At 38.8% G+C, this 20,766-nt stretch overlaps 1 protein-coding gene across 1 annotated transcript; it reads left to right on the forward strand.

Annotated features, from left to right (window-relative positions):
- Nucleotides 1-3,313: 3,313 nt before the first annotated feature.
- Nucleotides 3,314-19,917, forward strand: LOC109991979 (solute carrier family 25 member 36-A). Its single transcript, XM_065953917.1, has 7 exons — nucleotides 3,314-3,767; nucleotides 5,942-6,106; nucleotides 9,203-9,280; nucleotides 11,640-11,740; nucleotides 16,349-16,415; nucleotides 16,526-16,815; nucleotides 17,183-19,917. The coding sequence occupies exons 1-7, from the start codon at nucleotides 3,727-3,729 to the stop codon at nucleotides 17,374-17,376; spliced, it is 936 nt and encodes a 311-aa protein (XP_065809989.1). The 5' UTR covers nucleotides 3,314-3,726; the 3' UTR covers nucleotides 17,377-19,917.
- Nucleotides 19,918-20,766: the final 849 nt, after the last annotated feature.

Consider the following 20,766-nt stretch of genomic DNA (forward strand, 5'->3'; position numbering starts at 1 on the left):
GGACTTTAACACTGACAGATACACAAATGTGCCAGTTGTTCATTTACCCATCACACGTTTTGGATGTTTGAGCATCTAGCCACTATTAGGAAAAGAAAAGCAATAACATTTAAATGATAAAGCGTTTCTGAAATATTTAGCAGTAGCATCTGTACAATACAATTTAAATGAATAACGGTAGACTAAAATATGAAGGTAGCCTATATAAAATATAAGAGGATTACAACATACAATATGATATGATAATGTATGGTATGGTGGGATAGGATAGGATACAAAACAATAAGATACCAAATGATATACACTAGCATACAATAGGATATGAGACGGAATGACACGACAAAACATGATACGCTACACTACGCTACGTTACGCAAAACTACGCTATGTTACGTTACTTTACGTTACGTTACGTTACGTTACGTTACGTTACGTTACGTTACGTTACGTTACGTTACGTTACTCTTTCATTACTTAACGTTGTATTGTATTACAATACAATACAGCATTTATGATACAATACAATATGGTACGATACAAATAACGATATGGGACAATATGATACAACACGACAAAATACGATATGTGACACTTCATTGACCATGTAGAAAAAGTTTTCTTGGTTGCTTGAAATAATTGTTTTACTTTGCCTGTTGTTTTAGTAATGGTCACTGGATTCATGATCCATTCTTGCTCGAAAGGAGAAAGGAGTGAATGAGGCTGATATACGAGGCCTGAAGTTGTGTGAATGACGAAGCAGACATTCCTAAAGTTGTGACAATGTGGTTGTCACAATAGTAGTGGCATTGTTTCACTTCATGAGTGCGTCATGTGTGACTTCTGTATGCTGCACCAGGCGTCTGCATGTCTCAAATGCAATATAAATATATTTGTTTTAGTACAAGCATGTAGTATGTAAAAAGAAAAACGACATATTACAGCATTTATAGCCTAAGCAACTTTTCATGATACATGAAAATGACCTCACTCAGCTTTGTTGGAAACCTGCCTGACCTGTACTGACTGCAAATATTATGTGCACAAATGCACATAATATAACATATTATTCTCATTCTTAACATTGAAAATTTAATGTTCAGTGTGTGTCGCAAATTTGAAATTAAATCACTGAAGACAAGTAAAGTAGAATAAGACATAAATAAAAAGTAAATTCTTATTGGTAGAAAGTTCTTGTCAGGTAAAAATTAGACGTTTTGCATGGGCAGCTAAAAAAGTCTGATTGTCCCACTTAATAATGACTTGAATATAGTGCATTGTATTCAGTAGTTATTCTGTAGTAGAAAGAACTTGAGAGTGTGAGAAAGTCACTGACTTATAGAGAAAAAGGAAGACAGATATGTGAAGACAGACAGATTGCATAAGTTATCCAAAACGTTTGGCTTTCAATAAGAGTGTAACTTGATTGCTACAGTTCTGTCCCGTGATCCTTTGAGCTATCAGTTAGCGTCCTCATGAGCTCCAGTGGAAGGAAATACTGTAATTCAGTTTCTTTCATTTTCCAGTGAACAATTTTTGTTGTATGAATATTACAATTATATTCAACTATTCACGAGTACTTAACCCTAATGTTCTGTATGCTTTGTCTACATTTCAGCAGTATTTAGTTGATATTTAGTCTTGGGAACATTTCAGAATGAAATCATCTTAAATCTCTTGGAAATACGCAACTAAAAAACGCTCCATTGTGATAATGCTTTTAACTTACAATCCAAAATACATTAATAGAATTTCATTGTGGACTGTATTTTGAGCCCTGAAGATAACCCTGTAAGAGTCAAAGTACTGTCAGAGTATTTATTTTTAGATGTTTTGGACTTTTACCTGGTCATGAACATACTGATTTGAAGATCCAAATGTATTAGAGCATTTTATGAACTGAACTGATGATATAAAGCAAAGTTACTGAAATGTGACAATTGAAAGAAACTAATCGATTTTTTCTGAAAAAGTGATCTCAGTTCATTAATTCTTTTTGTTCTCTTTTCGTACAGGAAATGTAAAAAACTTGAGAGGAGGACTAGCTTGTAAATATTAAATAGCCTACTTATTGATGTTTACTTTGAACAGAAAACTGCTCACTTTAAATATAAGAAGATCTTTAAGCACAATTCATTTGAAATCCTTCATTAATGCATCCACATTTATATCATCTATTTTTGTTGATAATTAGAGGTACACCATTGCCTTTCATCTGACCTGGTATAACTCTATCAGCCTCAATTCAAAGTCATGAGACCAAAACAATCTTTCTAATTCAGGACATGACACTATTGGTTTTGACTTTACAAATGTGAACAGTAAAACGATGCACATGACTTGTACGTGACATAATGTGATCCCAATTACAACACTGAGCAGATTTGATCAGCTCTGTTATTAAATCAACAACTGACTATTTAGAGTGTTTAGTCTGGTGATCCTAATGCATCTTCCGGGAGAAACTATCAGGTTTTCATATGAGAAAACTGTGTTCCCTGCCGTGTACAGTTGGATGCCATTGTGAATCAGTCTGGATTGAAATCAATGATTGAATTAATCAATGGTTCTAATGATAGATAGATAGATAGATAGATAGATAGATGATAGATAGATAGATAGATAGATAGATAGATACATAGATAGATGATAGATAGATAGATAAGTAGCTTGCACTTACTGTATAAGTTATAACATTGAACAAACTGTGAAAAAGACAATGTTTTTTATATTCTCTATATTGCCATACAATGCATTGGATGACTATTTTTGCCATGGGTCTTGTAGGCTTATACTTTCTGTATCAAACATCTAAACAAAAAACATAAATCCTATCATCATGGGACAACCACAGGCCTACCTTGTCATTTCGATGCAAAACTGATGAAGCCTATGCAATATTGTAATTACACAGTGCTGAAGATCCTGGATACAATATTACGCTCAGTGTTTTTTAAACAGAAATAAACTAATAGACTGACTTAAAAGGTCGCCGTTGTTCATTCATTTTATTTTTCCACAGCTGTTTATTTTAAAATGTGTTAAAATGTTGACGTGATCGATTCAACACAAAAACAAGCAGCAGTCAATTCAAACCAAACTCTGTCATACCATTAATGTTAATATCATCCACAGAGACACGAGAGAAAGGTTTGCCAAATCCTATACAGGCGACATAACGCAACTGATTCATTAAGTGATGAGCATGTGAACAGTGCATGATCAGGGCGGAGATTACGTGACGTCATGCGCCAGGCCGACCAATAGCAGCGTGTCTTTCCAGCCTATGATTGTACAGTAAATACTATGAGCTCTGCCTCCTTCGCTCTGACTGCAGCGATGAGAAGACAGGAATGAATCGAGAGAACCCGTTGGATGTGCCCACAATAACCTTCACTCGAGCTGACATATACTCCCTCACAGTTGTTACCTTTGTGAAAGTTTTGCGGTGGTGTAGTCGAAAACAAGTAGCTTTTCTTTTAGAAAACCTGAGCAACCTGAACGCGACTGAGGAGGGAAGTCGTGGGGGGGGGATTGTTGGCCCACTGCAGCGTGAATCACCGGAGACTCGCCTCACCGCTGGTTGATCATCCAACTGTTTTTTAACCATCGACGTGCACATCCTCACGGGACAGAAAGCAACGGGGGGGGAAAAGGACGGGAACCGAGCCCGTGTTTGATCCTCTGCCGCAGCCCAGAGGTGCGCTGTTTGGCAGAGCATGCTAAATAATGAGCCAAAGGGACACACTGGTTCATTTGTTGGCGGGGGGGTAAGTCAGATTTGTGCTTATGAAGTGACTGTTTTAACATTCCCGTCGTCCATTTCTTCTTTCTTGCTACCAATGTTAGATTTATATGCAGCGCGTGCACGTGCCAGAACCCCACTCAGCTGTCTGAACTTCCGCTCTACCTTTCAAAATGTAAATATCAACTGTACAGTATTTACGTAGATGCGACTCAAATCGAGTTTTTCCCGCTTAGGTGTAGCTTCAAGGGTGTAAGTGTGAGTGAAAACGTATTTGTATTTCTTTAATAACTCAGACATTAACTTTTGCTTAATTCACTTTGACATAAACGAGTTTTACTTCGAAGGCACGTTTACTTCACATCCGGGCCCTTTGCTGCTGTCTCTCGTAACTTGATAAAGTCCTGCAACGGCCAAAACGATTAGCATACCTGGGTGAGATGGAATCACGTGGATTATATATGTGTTTATATGAGTTTAATTTCATGAACACCTTTTTGTATTTATTGACTAATAATAATAATAACTGTTGAAATCCCAGCTCCTCATGCCTTTTTAATTTCCAGGGTGATGGGTTGTCACACATTGACAGCCTAGTAGGTGGGAGGTTATTGTAGGGTTTAAAAATTCTGGCAAGGTACAGGTGTCGATTTGTCACTTAACAATTCAAACTTATACAACGAGGCCAGAAAGTAAGGGACTTAAAGTGAGACTGCTTTCAGTTTAAGTCGTTACCCATACAAAAGGTGTTCAGCGATTCTCATTCACAACAATGTAGACCGGCTCAGCAACTTATTCATCAAAGAAGATGTAAGCCGAGGTGTAAATCAATGCAGGTTTTTCCCACAATGTGTGGTCTGTCTTGTTTTTATTCCATTGACCTGTGTTTTTAAGTCTGCTTTAATCTCTGCAACAAACAATTGACCTTTAAATATGACAGTGGCATCACACCACAGCTCTCCTGTTATCACTGTGATCAGGGAGTCAATTTGCTTTCTTGAGTAAGAAAAATCTGATTTGTGCTACCCATAAACCCTGAGCTGCAGGCCTCTCTCTGCACTGTACACATGCTTCCTCTGACAGAGAGCGTTAGATACGTACAGCAGACGGCATAGGACTAAAAGTAGGCCAAGGGTCACTGCTGCATGAATGTGAGTCGGCCTTTTGAAAGGTAAATATAGCCGGTGCAAGTCAAAAGAGGCTGTCGCAAGAGGAATTATTGGTAGAATGGCTTGATGTCAACATAGACCACTATAGGGTTCACACCTAGTATTAACTTGACCAAAAACTTTCGTGCATTCACATGGTTAATTACAACAAAGCACTTTCCAGCTTTGTGGTGGCTTGATTGTGAAGCTTTGTGTACACAAGTCTTACTGTATGATGCATTGGGCGGAGGCAGAGAGGATCAGAAAAGGTGCACGTGTGGCACATGGACATAGCGTTGTTCTTGGATCACGCCCTGTTGCCTTGAGCTTACGAAACATCACTGAGAGGGATAATACGGCGATCAATACGTTGTCTTTTTAATAGTTTAGAAAGTTTGATTTAATGGCTTGTTTTTATTTTGTTAACATGATGATGGAGGATTTGTCTGAGTTGAGGTCTAAGGTGTAATCATTATCCGTTTCTGTGGTTATTTTGTGATGGATTTCATAAATTGTAGTTCACGGTCACGGTCATGTTCTACTGAACTGCACCTTGACACCATAAACAGTTAACTGACAGCTCACACGTTGCATGCTCACACGTGTGCGTGCACAGAATACAAGAACTCAGTGTTATATATTGGTGTTTTAAAGAAAACTCACAGAAATGAGTGAAATAAAGACCCACTTAAATTTAAATTCAGTCAGACTTATTGGCATGAGTGTGATAATATTACCACAGCCTATAATAACGAGCAATACAATAATAGTAATAATTAATAGTAATTATATATTTTTGTTCACCCGTAACAATAATAATTATCAATAATGATATAACAAGAATAGTAATCATAACAGAATCTGTCCTCCTCTGGGAGCCATTTCTTTTTGTAGCAACCCGTCTCTACAGCCAAACTGTGCTTGATTTGTTTTACAGGTAATCTCCCAATGTGTAGTTTATTTTTGGAGTCAAGTAGCATTGTAGTTTACACTGTGGTAGAGTTGTTCCAATGATGAATATTTTTTTTCTTTTTTGATCATTTCCTTCTAGATGTGGTGGCACGGTGGGCGCTATTTTGACTTGTCCTCTTGAGGTTGTGAAGACCAGACTGCAGTCCTCCTCCATCAGTCTGTACATCTCCGAAGTCCAGCTCAGCACCGTCAACGGGGCCAGTGTGGCCCGTGTCGCTCAACCAGGACCTCTGCACTGTCTCAAGTAAGGATGCGCTGCTTTAAATGAAGTATGAGTGATAATGCTATGATCTCCAAACTGGTAGTTACTCTTTTCCGAAAAGTTTGTGTGTAACTAAAACTGGTTAGGGTAGGGTTGGCTCATGTGTCAGCCTTAAGGTGTTCTTGATATGACCAATGTTATACTTAAGGTCATAGATAGAGGCTAACAAATTGGAAATAGTTTAAAGCTAGGTAAACGTTGGGGTCAGGGACGTCAGAGATGGTCAGCATGGTGTGAACAGTGGTGGTGATGCAGCTAGTGGCTTGTCAGAGGCAGTTATTGCCTCTTGCGCGTGCGTAGAATGCACAAAATAATTGGCAGTAGGCTGCTAGCAGTATGATGTTAACAGTGCTACTTTTTTGCCTGACGACGGCAGACAAAACACAATGCAGGAGTCGTTTTTTGTGGGAGCTAGCTCTGTCTCCATATGCAGTCACCATGAGCTGCTGAAGGGGGCACTGTGGGTGCTGTGAATTCAGGTCAGGCACAATTGTGCACTTTACATATAGTTTTTGTCCATGCCATTACAGTACTGTTATGTTTTGTTATGATGTATCGACTCAATATCGAATCGCGACCCAAATAATTTAAATCTAATTGTATTGGGAGGTTGTGGACAATACCCAGCTCTACTGTCAAAGCTGTGACACTGAATCTGTTTGGTGTCACAACATCCACCTAAGTCACTTTTAGAGGATACTTATCTTGATCAATGTCACCCTTTTAGTTCTCTTGTGAGAATAAAAATGACAAAAGCATAATACAAAATGGATATTTGTCTCAAAACATGACAAAATAAAGCTCCCTGTAGAAAGAGTTAGCCTACTTCATAGCCTCTACATTGGATTTTTATCCTATTTCCCAACCTGTTTGGTGTATGTGCTAAAGATATGTGAAGCAAGTCCACTAAACGCTGCAAGCTGGGAAATTGTTTGCACTAAACAACCGTCAGGAACAGGTTTTTAATTTGTTTGGATTGTTGGTGTATTTTCTCTATGCAACATGGTGTAGCTGTGTTGTGTGGTTGTTTAGAAACCAGCAGAATCTATTCCCAAGCATTGTAACAAATACAAACTCCAGTCTGAAATCTATTCAATACAGTATTTGTTGTTGTTATTTCTAGTGTCATTGTTGGACCAAAAAAGATCATTGAAGCCTCACTACAAACTTAAAACTCTGATAGTTTTAAGACAATTGCTATCTAAAGGTGTAAAAACAATGTAAGACATTCAACATGAAGTGTTTATTTTTTGCAATGTGATTCATCTTTCCTCTTCTCTATAGACAGTGGACATTTATCAGAGAAATGAGAAGTGAAAGTGTTTATTTAGACCTATGTTGAAAAAAATTTAAATTATCAAATGGCATTTCCCAATGTTTCCCAAAGTAAGTGTAGGCTGCTGTACTTTGCTTCTGTTCTCTGGCATCACTTGCACAGTGTTGAACATAATAAGGCACGAGCTGCTTTGGAAGAATTTTCATCTGCAAAATGCATCGATTGTGTTGCAAATTTGGAATTTCCCACAAAGTTCTTCTTCAGTAATGCATTACAAGACAAATGAATACTTTTAAACATGATAGCAGATTTGCCAGGGAAAGGGTAATGAGGATTCTACATTGGCACAGTTAAATGATTGCCTGACCTGTCTGTGCGCTGGTTAGCCATCATGGGTTTTCTTACATTTGTTTGGCTACGTTTTTTTATTTGTTCTCCCTTGCTGCAGCAATAACTTGGAATGTTGTCTTGGCCTGCCTTAACTAGGCTTATTAACAGTACTGTCTTTGGGTTTTAGTTCAATAACATCGTAGCAAAGCCCTCTTTGGATTGCAGTTAATCAGTGCATTGTTTTGAGCTCAATACTGGTCTTGTGCAGATATTAAAACCAGCTTTTTGTTCTCCTTGAGACACAAAGCTTTAGCAGATACTGCACACCACTGTTACGTGATACATACTGGAGCAGTGCAGAAGAGGGAACAGCTGTATGTTTCGAGAGGGGAAAAAACTCACAGTCAAAAGTAGGTCAACTTGCAGTGACCTAGTTTTGAGCAGAGTATGTGTTTAGTCATGATTTGAGGTTTGTGTGGAGAGTGTTGTAATGTGTGTTTAGGCAGCAACTCCCTATTCATGAAAAAAATTGGTATAAAGTAAATCATCTTTGTGTACTGAAGTTTAAATCTCACTGCAAGGCTATAAACTTCACAACCCACACAAGCACAAGCTGAGCAAATTACAGCTACACGTCTGCTAAAAGAAATATCTGGGCCATGTCTGTTTTTAATCGGGGGACAGACTTAAGAAGCAGTTTATTATCGGACCCAAAGGTTCAGTTTCTTGTTTTGATTGAAGATAGTTTGCATCGGAGATTTAGTGAAATCATGCTGTACATTATCTAAAGTTTAACTTTAGACCATGCACATACTTAAGGAGGTTACTGGGTGAGGTTGGAGCCACGTGAACAATCTTTCAGCCCCGATGACAGCGGAAAATAGACGCATGAGCCAGCATTACTTCACCACCATAAACACCACCGGAGCGAGGACACCTGCCATAAAGAGTATTTTAGGTCTAAGCATTCCTACAGTGACCCTGTTTATAATGTCACACCGTATTGAGTATCAGGTCAGGGCAGGTCGCCCAAAATGTAATTTTTCTTCTAGTCCATCAGTGAAGGGAGCGCACAGAGGATATTCATTTAGCGTTAGAAAGATGTTGGTCCAATAAAATGTGGTCTTTTGGGGTTTGACCCTTTTTTATGATTTGTGTTTTTTTGGTTATTTTACTTTGGTGTCTAGTAACATAGATGTTCCCCTTTTTTGTAATAATACTACATGATATGCAATTTTATACTTAATGGTGTGTACAAAAGTATTTTGAATTAAAAGTGTTGCATTGTTTTCATTAACTTTCTAAAATACCCACACTCAGCCAGGACAGCTTTTTGCAGAATCTTCCCGTTGTTTTGTCATTTGTGATATCGTGTTCAACCGTGATATAACGATAAGCCATTGATACAAAATTGACTGTACACTTGTAGCATGAAGGAAAATAACATGAATTTCTTTTATGTCAATTTGCAGGTTGATACTTGAGAGAGAGGGACCTCGTTCACTCTTCAGAGGACTTGGACCCAACCTTGTGGGTGTGGCACCTTCCAGGTATGTTTAGTATTTCTAACATAGTATTGCCTTCAGTACTCCGGGTGTGTTTCATATCATTGAAACCTTTACGATTCATGGAGTTATACTACGCAGTGTATTTAATGAAGCCAAGAGGAGGAGGAAAAACATGACCCTATTCCTGCATATCACATAACAAGCAGAATGGAGTATGTCAGCACAATCTTTGATACCTTGTAAGACTTTAGAATGAACCACTGTTATCAGGGTTAGCTTGACTTGTTATCTGAGAAAAAAGGAATTTCTGCGTCACATCAAATCTGAGCATACGTTTTTTTTTTTGCTTCTGCTAGATCTTCTAAGCTTTTTTCCCCCCATGCTTCCGGCTCATTCAGAGCTTATGTTGGCAGCAATAATAGCAGGCCGCTTACACAGACATGAATGGAGTTAAAATCTCACAGAAATGCAATTGAAACCTGTGTTTTAAATCCAAGAGGAAATGAGAGGTTTGCCTCTTTCTTTGCTTGGCTGGGTGGGATTGCACAACAGCCTAAGCTGAGTCAATTAAAGGACGCATGAAACAGCAACAACAGCTGGCCCTGGCCAGATGTGACACAGTGTCATGTGACTGTTTATGTTTTTATGTATTAACACAATGGAGTTCCTTTATAGAGACAGTTGAGATCGTGTCTAACCTCCCTCCCTGCGCTGTCTAGATCTCCCTAGTTACATGTGCATCACATGACTACCGTCATCCTCTTCCTGTTGGTTCGTTGTGGTCTCTGTCCCTCTATCTGACTCATCCATTCCACACTCTTATCATCTGTCCCCCTCTCTCTTGCTATATTTGTCTTTTTTTTTTTAACCAATATTAATTCATGATTGTCCCCTGGGTCCTTCGCTGTCTGTGCTATCTCAGTCTGTTCAGAGTAGGGCAAATATGCCCTTGAGTGTATCCTGTGGGCTAGTTGTACAGCTGCTTGTACGGTAGCTTGTTTCCTGGTCACAAAAGCTATAGCAGACTGTGCTATAAGAAGATATGATGACATAAGAGGTGAACCTGATGATCTATGTGGCTGTATATAACTGGGATATGTCATGGTTTTTAAATACTCTAATTGTCATTAACTTATAAAAAAATACAGGTTTTCATGCAGCAGCTTTTATCTTTAAAGAACATTTTTTCCATCATTGTTACTTGCCCCTGGTTGTAATGCACTACTGCCGCCAGACAGTGGCAGTACGATTGCTGAAAACTGTTTTCTAACAGCCGTTCAAAAACAAAAGAAGAGTGCATAAGGTTCAGGTTATACAGGTGTAGCTTAAAGCCTGTTTTATACTTCTGCGTCTACTCTACACCATAGCATAGGCAGGAGGTTCACGTAGCCCTGTAGTTATGCCGAAGCCTAGCTATGTAGGACGTGCACCTCCTCAAAAATGTAACTAACGCGACACGGTTTGGCGCCATTTGGTCAAGCTCAGTGAAATCACAGCTTTTTTTTTTTTTTTTTTTACTCAATTCACCAGGTAAAGTCTGGGTTGCTAGGTGACAATTATAATTAGGAAACAGCAACTGGGAAGCCAAAAAATGCTAATGAGAGCTCGGTCCGCTTGGCAAGCTTCCGATTAGCAACACACATACATTACATGTGCATACAGAATAGCACTTGCACCAGCATCATTCATAACATATCATAAACATACACTTTCAGACCCACACACACACATAATTCATCCCCATCTGCAGAACGATTGTGTAATGTGTGCATGATCTCAGGGCGTGGACTGAGTGCAGGGAGTGAAGGTCAGGGGTTTAATTCCATTCAGCTGAAATGTTGACTAAATCCTGTGAGTTTAGTTAGTGAGGAAATTAAATAAATTCATGGGAGATAAAGCTGCTACTAAAGCTTTCTATGAGATTAAGACACACATGAAGACACAGACACTGTCGCATGCATGCATTTATAAGTGACCAGGTACACAGAGGCACAGACAACATGTCAGTCGCCTGCTTTTAGTCTGCATATTAGCTTTGCTTAGCTCTAATGTGTGGACAAAGAACTGTACATTTTTATTAGATATTACAGTTAAATTAGTACTTATACATGTGTAAAAAATTTAATATTATGACTTTTCTGTCTTTTGTGTATAGTTCACAAACCTAAAGTTCAAGTTAAGAATCATTTTTCAGAGATATTCTTGTGTTCATCACAACTTTTAGTTTGAAGTATCTTCTGTTTAAACAGTGGAACACATGTTCTACCTTAATAAACTACAAAGCTCTTAATGCTTCTCTTCTGGTTTGTGCTGTTGTAGTTAATCATTAGTCAACTGAATTGGTGCCATGAATTTCTAACCAACCGTGCTCTTTTTTTGCTTCATGGTGTTTTGGCCACAGGGCGATCTACTTTGCGGCCTATTCGACAGCCAAGGAGAAACTCAATGGGGTGCTGGAGCCGGACTCCACCCAGGTGCACATGGTGTCGGCTGGGCTGGCAGGTAAAGATGGCTCCTCCCCCCCTCCCTTTGTCTTTCTGTCATTGTCTGTCGCAGACTGTCATGTCTGTCTGTCTGTCTGTCTGTCTGTCTGTCTGAGCAGTGTAAATCACTGATGGGTTTGATTTAAAAATGTTTTTTAAATAATTATTCAGTTTGTCTTCATAAGACACATTTTTTTTAATCTTTATTCATTCTTTGTCACCATTTAAGAATATCCCCAGAGTTTCACTTCACTCCCCCTTTATCCCCCTTCCTTTCCTTATACATGTGTGGGATAGCTTCAAATTTTAAAAAATATTTAATTTTCAAAGCATGCTAACGCTAACTTATAGTATCTGTTAGAAGATATTTAGTGGCTGTTTCATGTATAGAAATGAACAGAAAACATAGGGGGTTTGTCAGAAAGCACAATTGGAGACTCTCAGGATCAAACTGACCTTGATGACTGTGGTGAAAACTGCCTCACCTAATATGCTGTACAACCAGGACTTGAACAATAAAATGTTCTGAGTTGTTTTTTGCTGTTATTTCTACTACAAATAATTGCAAATTAAAGATTTCAGTATCTGGCATTTGAAGGTGTTAAATGCCTGAGAGTATGCCAGTCACAACTTCTACTGCTACTTGCTCTCTTTTTTTTTTTTTTTATGAGCATCGACTTTCTGTAATAAAAGCCATGTACTCACATATGCAGTCTCTTCACAGTGGTTTTCCAGCCAACCTACCATTCAGGAAAAATGAATTTATATGAGCAGTCTAAGACTTTATTGCACCTTAACCCAATGAGACATAGCATTTGTGCTCTTTCATGAGGTCAAATATGCCACTGGTGGTGTTTACACTATAACTGTGCTGTACATGCATGCAGCTTTACAAAGAAGAAAAGCAACATGGTCCTCAGAGTTAAGGTTGTGCTTTCCTCCTCTCTGAATCCCTTTTTCCTCCATGCCCTCTATTTTATTTCTCATTCTCGCCCCCTTTGTTTCCTTTTTAATGCTTTCATTTTGAGGCCTCTCCTGAGGACTTTGTAAATGGTTTAACATCCCAGTTGTCACTTAAACAGTGTGGTCTGGGCCCCCTTCTTTGCTCTGTGTGTATAGAGGAGAGAGCACGGCCCCCAAAGGTCAACCGGGGCCACTGGCACTCAGGCGGACACGTCAGGTAGCACCCCATTTCTTTACACTGGTATGATTAAAAACCATGGTGATTTTTTTTGAAATACTACATAGTTCATATTGGTTATTCATTTGTAATGATAATACCATTGCTTATGGCAGTGTGTGTTTCCTGCTGGTGGTTTTAAGGTTTTGTTTATTGTTCAGTCTTGACACACCCCTCCCTCCCCTTAGCCTGTTGTCTGGTTTAATCCACACAGTAAAGGTAAAGTAGTGACACATACTACTGAGGGATTTCTGTTGTCTGCACTAAAGAAATGCTAACCTTGTCACTGCTACAGAAGATTGTCATCAATGTGCTTCATTTTGTCATTTGTTCTCATCCATCAACAACATCAGGATGAGGGGGAGTAAACCATGCATATTCACAGCCTTAGTGACGCAACACCAAAATTTGAATGGACGTCTGGATAATTACTTCCAGATTTGTAGAGTAACTTTGTGGAACCATTGCCTCTCATGGCCTCCCTTCTGGGAACTGTGGGTTTCCCTTCACTGGAGGGGAGGTGCTCTCCTCCAGCAGTTAATCTAAAGCATGCTTGTCTTTTCTGAATGTAGGTCAAGCTCCTCTGGAGGAATTGCACGGGTGTCTTGTGTCTATTGAGGCGTTTACGATAAACTAAATAAAGCAGCAAGTCCATAGGTAGATGCAGCTCCTCAGAGGTTCGTCTCAATTACTTACAAGCCGGTGTGACTAGTACGTTAGTCTGTATGTGCGGCATATTTATGTTCCTATTGGCTTTATTACCAAACAGGCATTTGTGGCTAGCATCAAGTATGAGAAATACTTCTCATTTGCTTTAATGTCATGGAGTCCTGTGAAAAATCGGCATGAGGACATTTTTATGTCAACATGATGGATGTATCGTGTGCTGTTATGATAACACATAACAGTTATTTGTTGGCACATGGTCACTGAGCTATAAGGATCTTTTTATTGTTTTAAAACAAACATTTAGAATCCAAATTTGAAGCATTAGCAATAAAAACAATAAAAAAAAAACTGTCAAAATAGGGCTTCATTTCCTCTGTACTGTTATTGGACAAAAAGCTTGGTCGAGAGACAGGTATTACTATTTAGTAAAACTATTTACTTCATTGAGTCACTTCACTTTATTGATCACTTCATCCTCATGACATCACACATCTCATTCATCTCCATTGTCGAGTGTTGGTTACACCAAACGACAAGGTTAGCATTTCCTCCTGCCTTTTTATCTATGTAACCTTAGACACTTCCAATGATTATGAAGTAAACCTCAGTTTAGATTTTTGTTTTTACTTGTACTGTTACTTGCACTAGTGAGGCAGAGCTGCAGTTTTTGATTGGGTTGGTTTTTTCTGTTAAGCCAACATTTACTTAATCCAAGTTGCATAAATAAGTAAAGGGAGGGATACATCTCAATAAAGTTAATGAAAAAGAAATGTTAAATTCAACATTTCAAATTCGAGGGGATGGATCTAGGGTTGGAATAGAGTTGGGGAAAGATGGAGGAGGAGGTCAATCCTTCTCCTCCACTCTTTTCTTCACCTTGCTGTGCAGTACCAGTGGGTTTGGGTGGGAGGTTGGTGGGGTTTGGGGTGGATGTGACTGCTGCTTGTGTGTGACTGTGGTACAGAAAAGCCTGTGTCTATTTTAGGGCTTTACTGTAAAGCTTTCACCCCTGCGTGATTGGGTGGGAGACCCCCGCCATCTGAGCCCCCCATATCTGCAGGCTTCTAGCTGCAGCGGGGAGGAGCTGGAGGAGCTTTGCCCCTCCCTCGTGAGTACACGCCATAGACGCACTTCCTTCTACTTCCTCTTTTTGTCCTTCTCTTCTTCTTTTCAACAGACCTGTGTCATCCTCTCTTCTTCACGCAGTTGCCTTAACGTAGGGCCGTGTTGCATTGACACACTAGATGTGACACAGGTCTCTTTGTAGACTCGCCCTCATCTTAGCTGTCTTCTGCGAATGGCCATGTTTTATTCTTCTATGTTTCATCTTTTGTATCAGAAACTTCTAGAGAGACGTTGTGTCATCTCATAATGATACAAAATGATTATAAAGTATCAATACACCTTACATCTCAAACTTTACATTGATAAATATCTTCTAGTGTTCCTTTGAAAAAAAAACAACAACAACACACAATAGCCATTAAAAACAATATCCCATGAAGATAGCATGCACACACTGGCTCCCATTATTCACTTATTCTAGTTTAATTTGAACATTCAGGTATTAAATGGACCTAAATATAAACATTTCCCACCAAGTTAGTCTGCACTAGTCTTATGTCCCTATGTGTACTTCCACTTCAGCCCTGCTGAATAATTGAAGAATCTTTTGAACACAACATTCAATTTGTCTGTTGAAGTTTTGTTTGTGGGGCTAGTGTCCAAGAATGAGACTAAATCAAAGTTACATTTTTTTTTTTTTAAAGAAAAAAATTTAAAAACCTTATTGCTTCACATATTGGACACATTTGTTTGTTTTTTCATTAAAAAAAAGAAGTCATATGGTGTCCTTGCACTAATAGATGATCATGAAATAATAAGTCTGAAGAGGAGTGTACAAAAGCTAGCTAGCTTTTCAGGTCACTCGTGAGAATATTATTATGGATCACATTATTGACAAATTCACCAGAATCGACTTAATTTGAGTTCCTTTTTATTGTGAAAGGTTTCTTGTATCAGGCCAGCAGCTCACAAGTTACATTGTTGAACCAACAATGAGAAAAATTCAGAATGTCAAAAACAAAAAAAGTGTTATAGGCTGTAAATTGACACATTTCCATGAATGTTTTTCAAAGCAAATTAAAAGTGTAATGGTATTACAAAAATAAAAATCAGAGCCCCTCTCTTTAAGGTGAGCTCATGTTTTAATTGCAGATGAGATTATTAAGAAGTACCTTCCTGTCATTAGCTCTTTAAAGAAATCAATCAGACGGCTTTGTAATAACAACCTGCCACGGTCAGGCCTGAGATGAATTGAATGTTTGCTTCATTTTCAAATGTTTGAATTCAGATATTTGTTAAAGATGACAGATGAAAGATAGATGAACAATACTCACAGCTGCTGCCTTGATGCACTCTGTTAAGATTCTTTACTTCAAGAACAGAGCTGCTATTTATGTACATATATCTATGTGTATCATTTCACATGAAGAGGATCAATATGGTAATATAAAAAAAGATGCATTGTCAAATCAATACCCTTTTATAGGATCTTATATAAACTCACACATGGTCTCCAGCCATCTGAGCAAGAATGTTTTTTTTAATCTGTTCAAATACTAATAATATATTGAAAAATAAAAACACTGAACTGAGTTGATCCTGTTTAGTGAAGTGCGTCCTCACTGTACTTGTACAATGTGCTTTAGCTGGTTAGATTGTGTTCTTCAAAATGTCTCTGCCTCCTTTTAAAACTCACCTCTTCTCACTTTCCAGGGTTCACCGCCATCACGGCCACCAACCCCATCTGGCTGATCAAAACCCGTCTGCAGCTGGAAACCAGGTGAGGAACCTCAAATATCTGTCCAAAGTTTAGAATATGACTTCAATAATAACGATAACAAAAAAGACATCTCTGTTGGATTTCAATTTAAAGTGTCCGTGTGATTACAGGAACCGTGGCGAGCGGCGAATGAACGCATTTGAGTGCGTGCGGCGGGTGTACCAGATGGACGGCCTGCGAGGTTTCTACAGGGGCATGTCAGCCTCGTATGCTGGCATCTCTGAGACCGTCATCCATTTTGTCATCTATGAGAGCATCAAACGTAAACTGATGGAGGCCAAAGCCCAAGCCAGCATGGACGAAGAGGAGGAGTCGGTGAAAGACGCCTCCGACTTTGTGGGCATGATGCTCGCAGCAGCAACCTCCAAGACCTGTGCCACCTCCCTCGCCTACCCTCACGGTGAGTTCTGTTTTATCATGAATTTTATATTGATTTGACTTATTGTCAACAAGTTCAATAAAAGACAAAAACGTACAATATGTTAGAAAGCCAAAATCCAACAGGTCTAAGCTAGCTAAGAAGGTACAACACAATGTTTTTTTTAATTAGAACCAGTATGAATAAATACGGTGATGGAGGCAAGCTAAACAAATTATTTTAAGTAACTCGCATGGAATTCTTCAACAATTTTCCAGGATGTGATTCTTCCAGATTTTAGAAGAAACAGATGTTATGCTAAATGTTGGTTCAATAAAAACCATGTGTCACTTGTTTCAGTTTCTAGCTCTTTTAGTCTAATTGATCTTCTGCTGCTCTCAATTTGTAGAGGTGATCCGAACACGGCTACGAGAGGAAGGAAGCAGGTATCGCTCCTTCTTCCAAACTCTGCTGACGGTACCCAGGGAGGAGGGATACGGGGCGCTGTATCGCGGCCTCACCACCCACCTTGTCAGACAAATCCCCAACACGGCCATTATGATGTGCACCTATGAAGTGGTTGTCTACCTGCTTAGTCGGTAGATATGTCCCCTTCGTGTTTAAAAAAAAAAAAAAAAAAAAAAAGAGAAAAAAACTTTTAGCGAATGACATAGAAGGAGGTCCTTTGGAAGAGCGAGGACAAAATGTCATATTGGAGACCAAAGGAAAACCGAAGATACTCGAGTGGACCAGAAGGAAAAAGGAGGAAGCCCTTTGTTACCATATCAGCATCCAGCTCCCTTCATCTGGAACAGATAGAGGGCGCTACAGTTCACAGGAGAGCAAATACAGTAGGCTAAGGAAGAAGGCCCTGATAGGAGAGACTGAGAAAGAGATTGGGAGAGTAAGGAAGAGATGTAAGCACATTTCAGTGGCCTTTAAGAGAGCGGTTTAATTTGCATCCTTTTTTGTGCGCTGTGTGAACTGTTGTCTTTATCACTTTCAAATGAAGATGATATTGTGAAAGGGGAATGCTTGGAGACAACTGCATTTGACAGGAGAGGTGCTAATAAACTATAGGTCAATTCTATTAATCAAATAACCTCTAATTGGAACTGTTTGTCTGCACTTGCTTCAGTGCAGTGAGACTGCAGTAGGAAGAGATGATGGCGTTTTTAAAGAGTGTTTGAAAGCAGAATGTCAGAAGTAAGTTCGGATTTGAAACGAGGACATCAGTCTTGTTTTATTTGCATCACCCATCTTTGCACTACAAAAAGTGTGCCTTCAAGCATTCCCCTCCGAACAATGCAGTTTATCCCCTCGACGGCCTGATGTTCACACAGCAGTGAGCTGACTGTCCAAACACACGAAAAACACAACTGAGAGTGAAAAACAAGCCACACACACTACCTTATCATGATAAAGAGTAGGTTGAAAATCGGACTTTTGTTCAGTATTTTGATCCTCTATAAACCTGTGCCTGATTGTGACGCACTTCAGATGAAGTTGGCCTCTCACAAACAAGGTCAGCTCCTGGCAGTCACTGCAAATCATATGTGAAAAACACAAGACCAACGGGTCCTTTTGTTTTCAGATGTGAAGTGTGCGATTGTCTTAAAGCCACTACTTGAGTATAATGTGACAGAGTGGGTGGATGTTGATGGAGTTTTATCTTCGCCCCATAAGCTGTTTTGTGTGAGTGTGTGTGAGAGCGTGTGTGTGTGTGTGTTTTTTATGTCCTATGTCTAAGATCACTAAAACTGTGATGAGCTATGTCCAGGGTTGTGCGTGTTTGTGCGTCTGCAGTCATGTGATCCTGCATGTCTGATTCAAATCTACTCCTGCTTCCCTCCACTAAGTATGAATCTTGAAGGACGCTGCCGTTGTGAGCGTGGAAAAGCTTCCTGCAGCTTTCATTCCTGCTCTCCTGACTGTCCTTTCTTCCAGTGGCTTCCAACTGACCTGATAACATGCACTTTTGTGGCCTTTTGAGGCTTGTGCTTTGCATTTTATTGTGTGGACAGTTTGATCTTGTAAATTGTAAAAGAAAAAAAATGTAATACTGTATATCAAAATGGTACTTTGCGCAACTGTTCTTAAAGCAGATATATTGTACAGTTCAGAGTTCTCAGTAGTTGTGAAGGATGTCAATGTGTGTAAATAATATAGATACTGTACATGCATATCAGTTTTTTTTGTTTTTTTAGGCCCATGTGTGATCATGCTGTAGTTTGTATTTGCAAATTTTGTTCTAATTTTTGTGCAATTTAACCTTGTGTTGACATGGACTTTGACATAATGTTGCTTGGCAGTGTTTTTTTTGTATGTTGCTCTAAGCTGTCTTGCAAACATTTGTACGCTCATTTGAGCTAACAAACGCTGCAGGACAAATTCATCCATTAAGTATTTGTGCTGGAGGAGTGCTTGTTAGTCATTTTACAACATTTACAAACAGAAGTATTGCATTTTGTGAAGTGTGGATGTTTCTGTCAATGGTAATGTTAACATGTTTCTTTACAATATCAAGATGGAAGTAACACTGTGATATTTCAAGAACTGAACTCATCTTTCTACAACACTGACAGTACAGAGAATCACAGTAAGCTGGGACTGTTCACAAAACTCAACTTAAGATATAGATTTATTGAGCAATTGCAAATGTATCTGTTACGGAGAAGAGTTGTTGGTAAGGACCAGTCATCCAGTTTCATTTTTCATAAAGCATACGTTTAAAAGTATATTCCTGGGAAAATTGTCACCAAATTTTTTTAAATTTAGCATCCAAGCACCTTATTGAATTTTCCCTTGATTTATTTGAATGTCAATTATAGGAACGTCGTTAAACATGACTATTTCAAAAAAAAAAAAAAAAAAAAATGCCCCTCCCACATCCTCTAAACCCAGCCACTGGTGTCTCAGTGCACAATCTTCACAGAAATGAAGGACATTCTGAACAGTTTCAATATTAAAATAAAAAAAAAGGTTTGCTTATTTCACTGCTTATGAAATATGTGATGCATTCATGTGTAATGATGTTCTTGAACACTTATTTCTTCCCCCTGTTGCATTTTAGAGGCACAATGAGGCCTTGTTTTTATTTTATTTTTAACAAAAAAGTTAATAAAAAATCCACTTGCATCTGAAGGTTCAGACTCTGTGATGTCTTTACTTTTGCATTTTGGTTGGAAGTATTTTGAAGTTTGTAATCCTGAGATTACAAATAATGAAACCATGGCTTGGATAATAATAGGGAGTGCACGGTCACATTAAATCTGTAAAGAAATATGAGTCAGTGATATAACAGCCCGTTACACTTTTTAAAACTCAGTGAAGAAATAGTTCAAACTGTCTGTGTTTACTCACTACCACCGCCAGGAGGAGCCAAATAGCTGCTGATAGAATTGACTTGATAACGAGGTCGATTTTCTTGTTTGACTTTAATTCCATGCTTAATTTACAATTTGTCATGACACAATCAAAATGTAATTAATTCATGATAATAAAAAGGGGTATTTTCTTGCATACAAATCGGGGCACATGCACACCCACAGATTCAACTGGTAGCCTCCCATTAGCGTTTTGAGTATTTAGATCCATTCATTAAAGCCATTAAGGTCTCTAATACCTGAAGCAAGTTTAATCAATGGATGTGGACTGACTGAAACAGGAATAATCCACCATCAAATATGTCGTGGTCGCTACTTGTCTTAAAAAGAGTCACAACACATTAGTTTATATTGATCCTGTAGCTCTGCTTGGGTCCTCAGCTCAAACGGCACAGCGCACAATCTGACTTTATTACATCTCCAAACACATCAATCAGCCCCATGTTCTTTGACTGATCCAGCCTGAATATCTGTTCTTACAGCTGATCAGTCTATTGATCTTGTGGTCATGTATCTGAATTGACTTCCACTTAACTGCTCGCTGATTTGTTTATTGATAAAAAATATATATATTTTTGTACCCTCATTCTAGGATGTGAAGAACAGA

The sequence above is a fragment of the Labrus bergylta genome, chromosome 4 (genome assembly GCF_963930695.1).
Source record: "Labrus bergylta chromosome 4, fLabBer1.1, whole genome shotgun sequence".
Taxonomy (NCBI): Eukaryota; Metazoa; Chordata; class Actinopteri; order Labriformes; family Labridae; genus Labrus; species Labrus bergylta.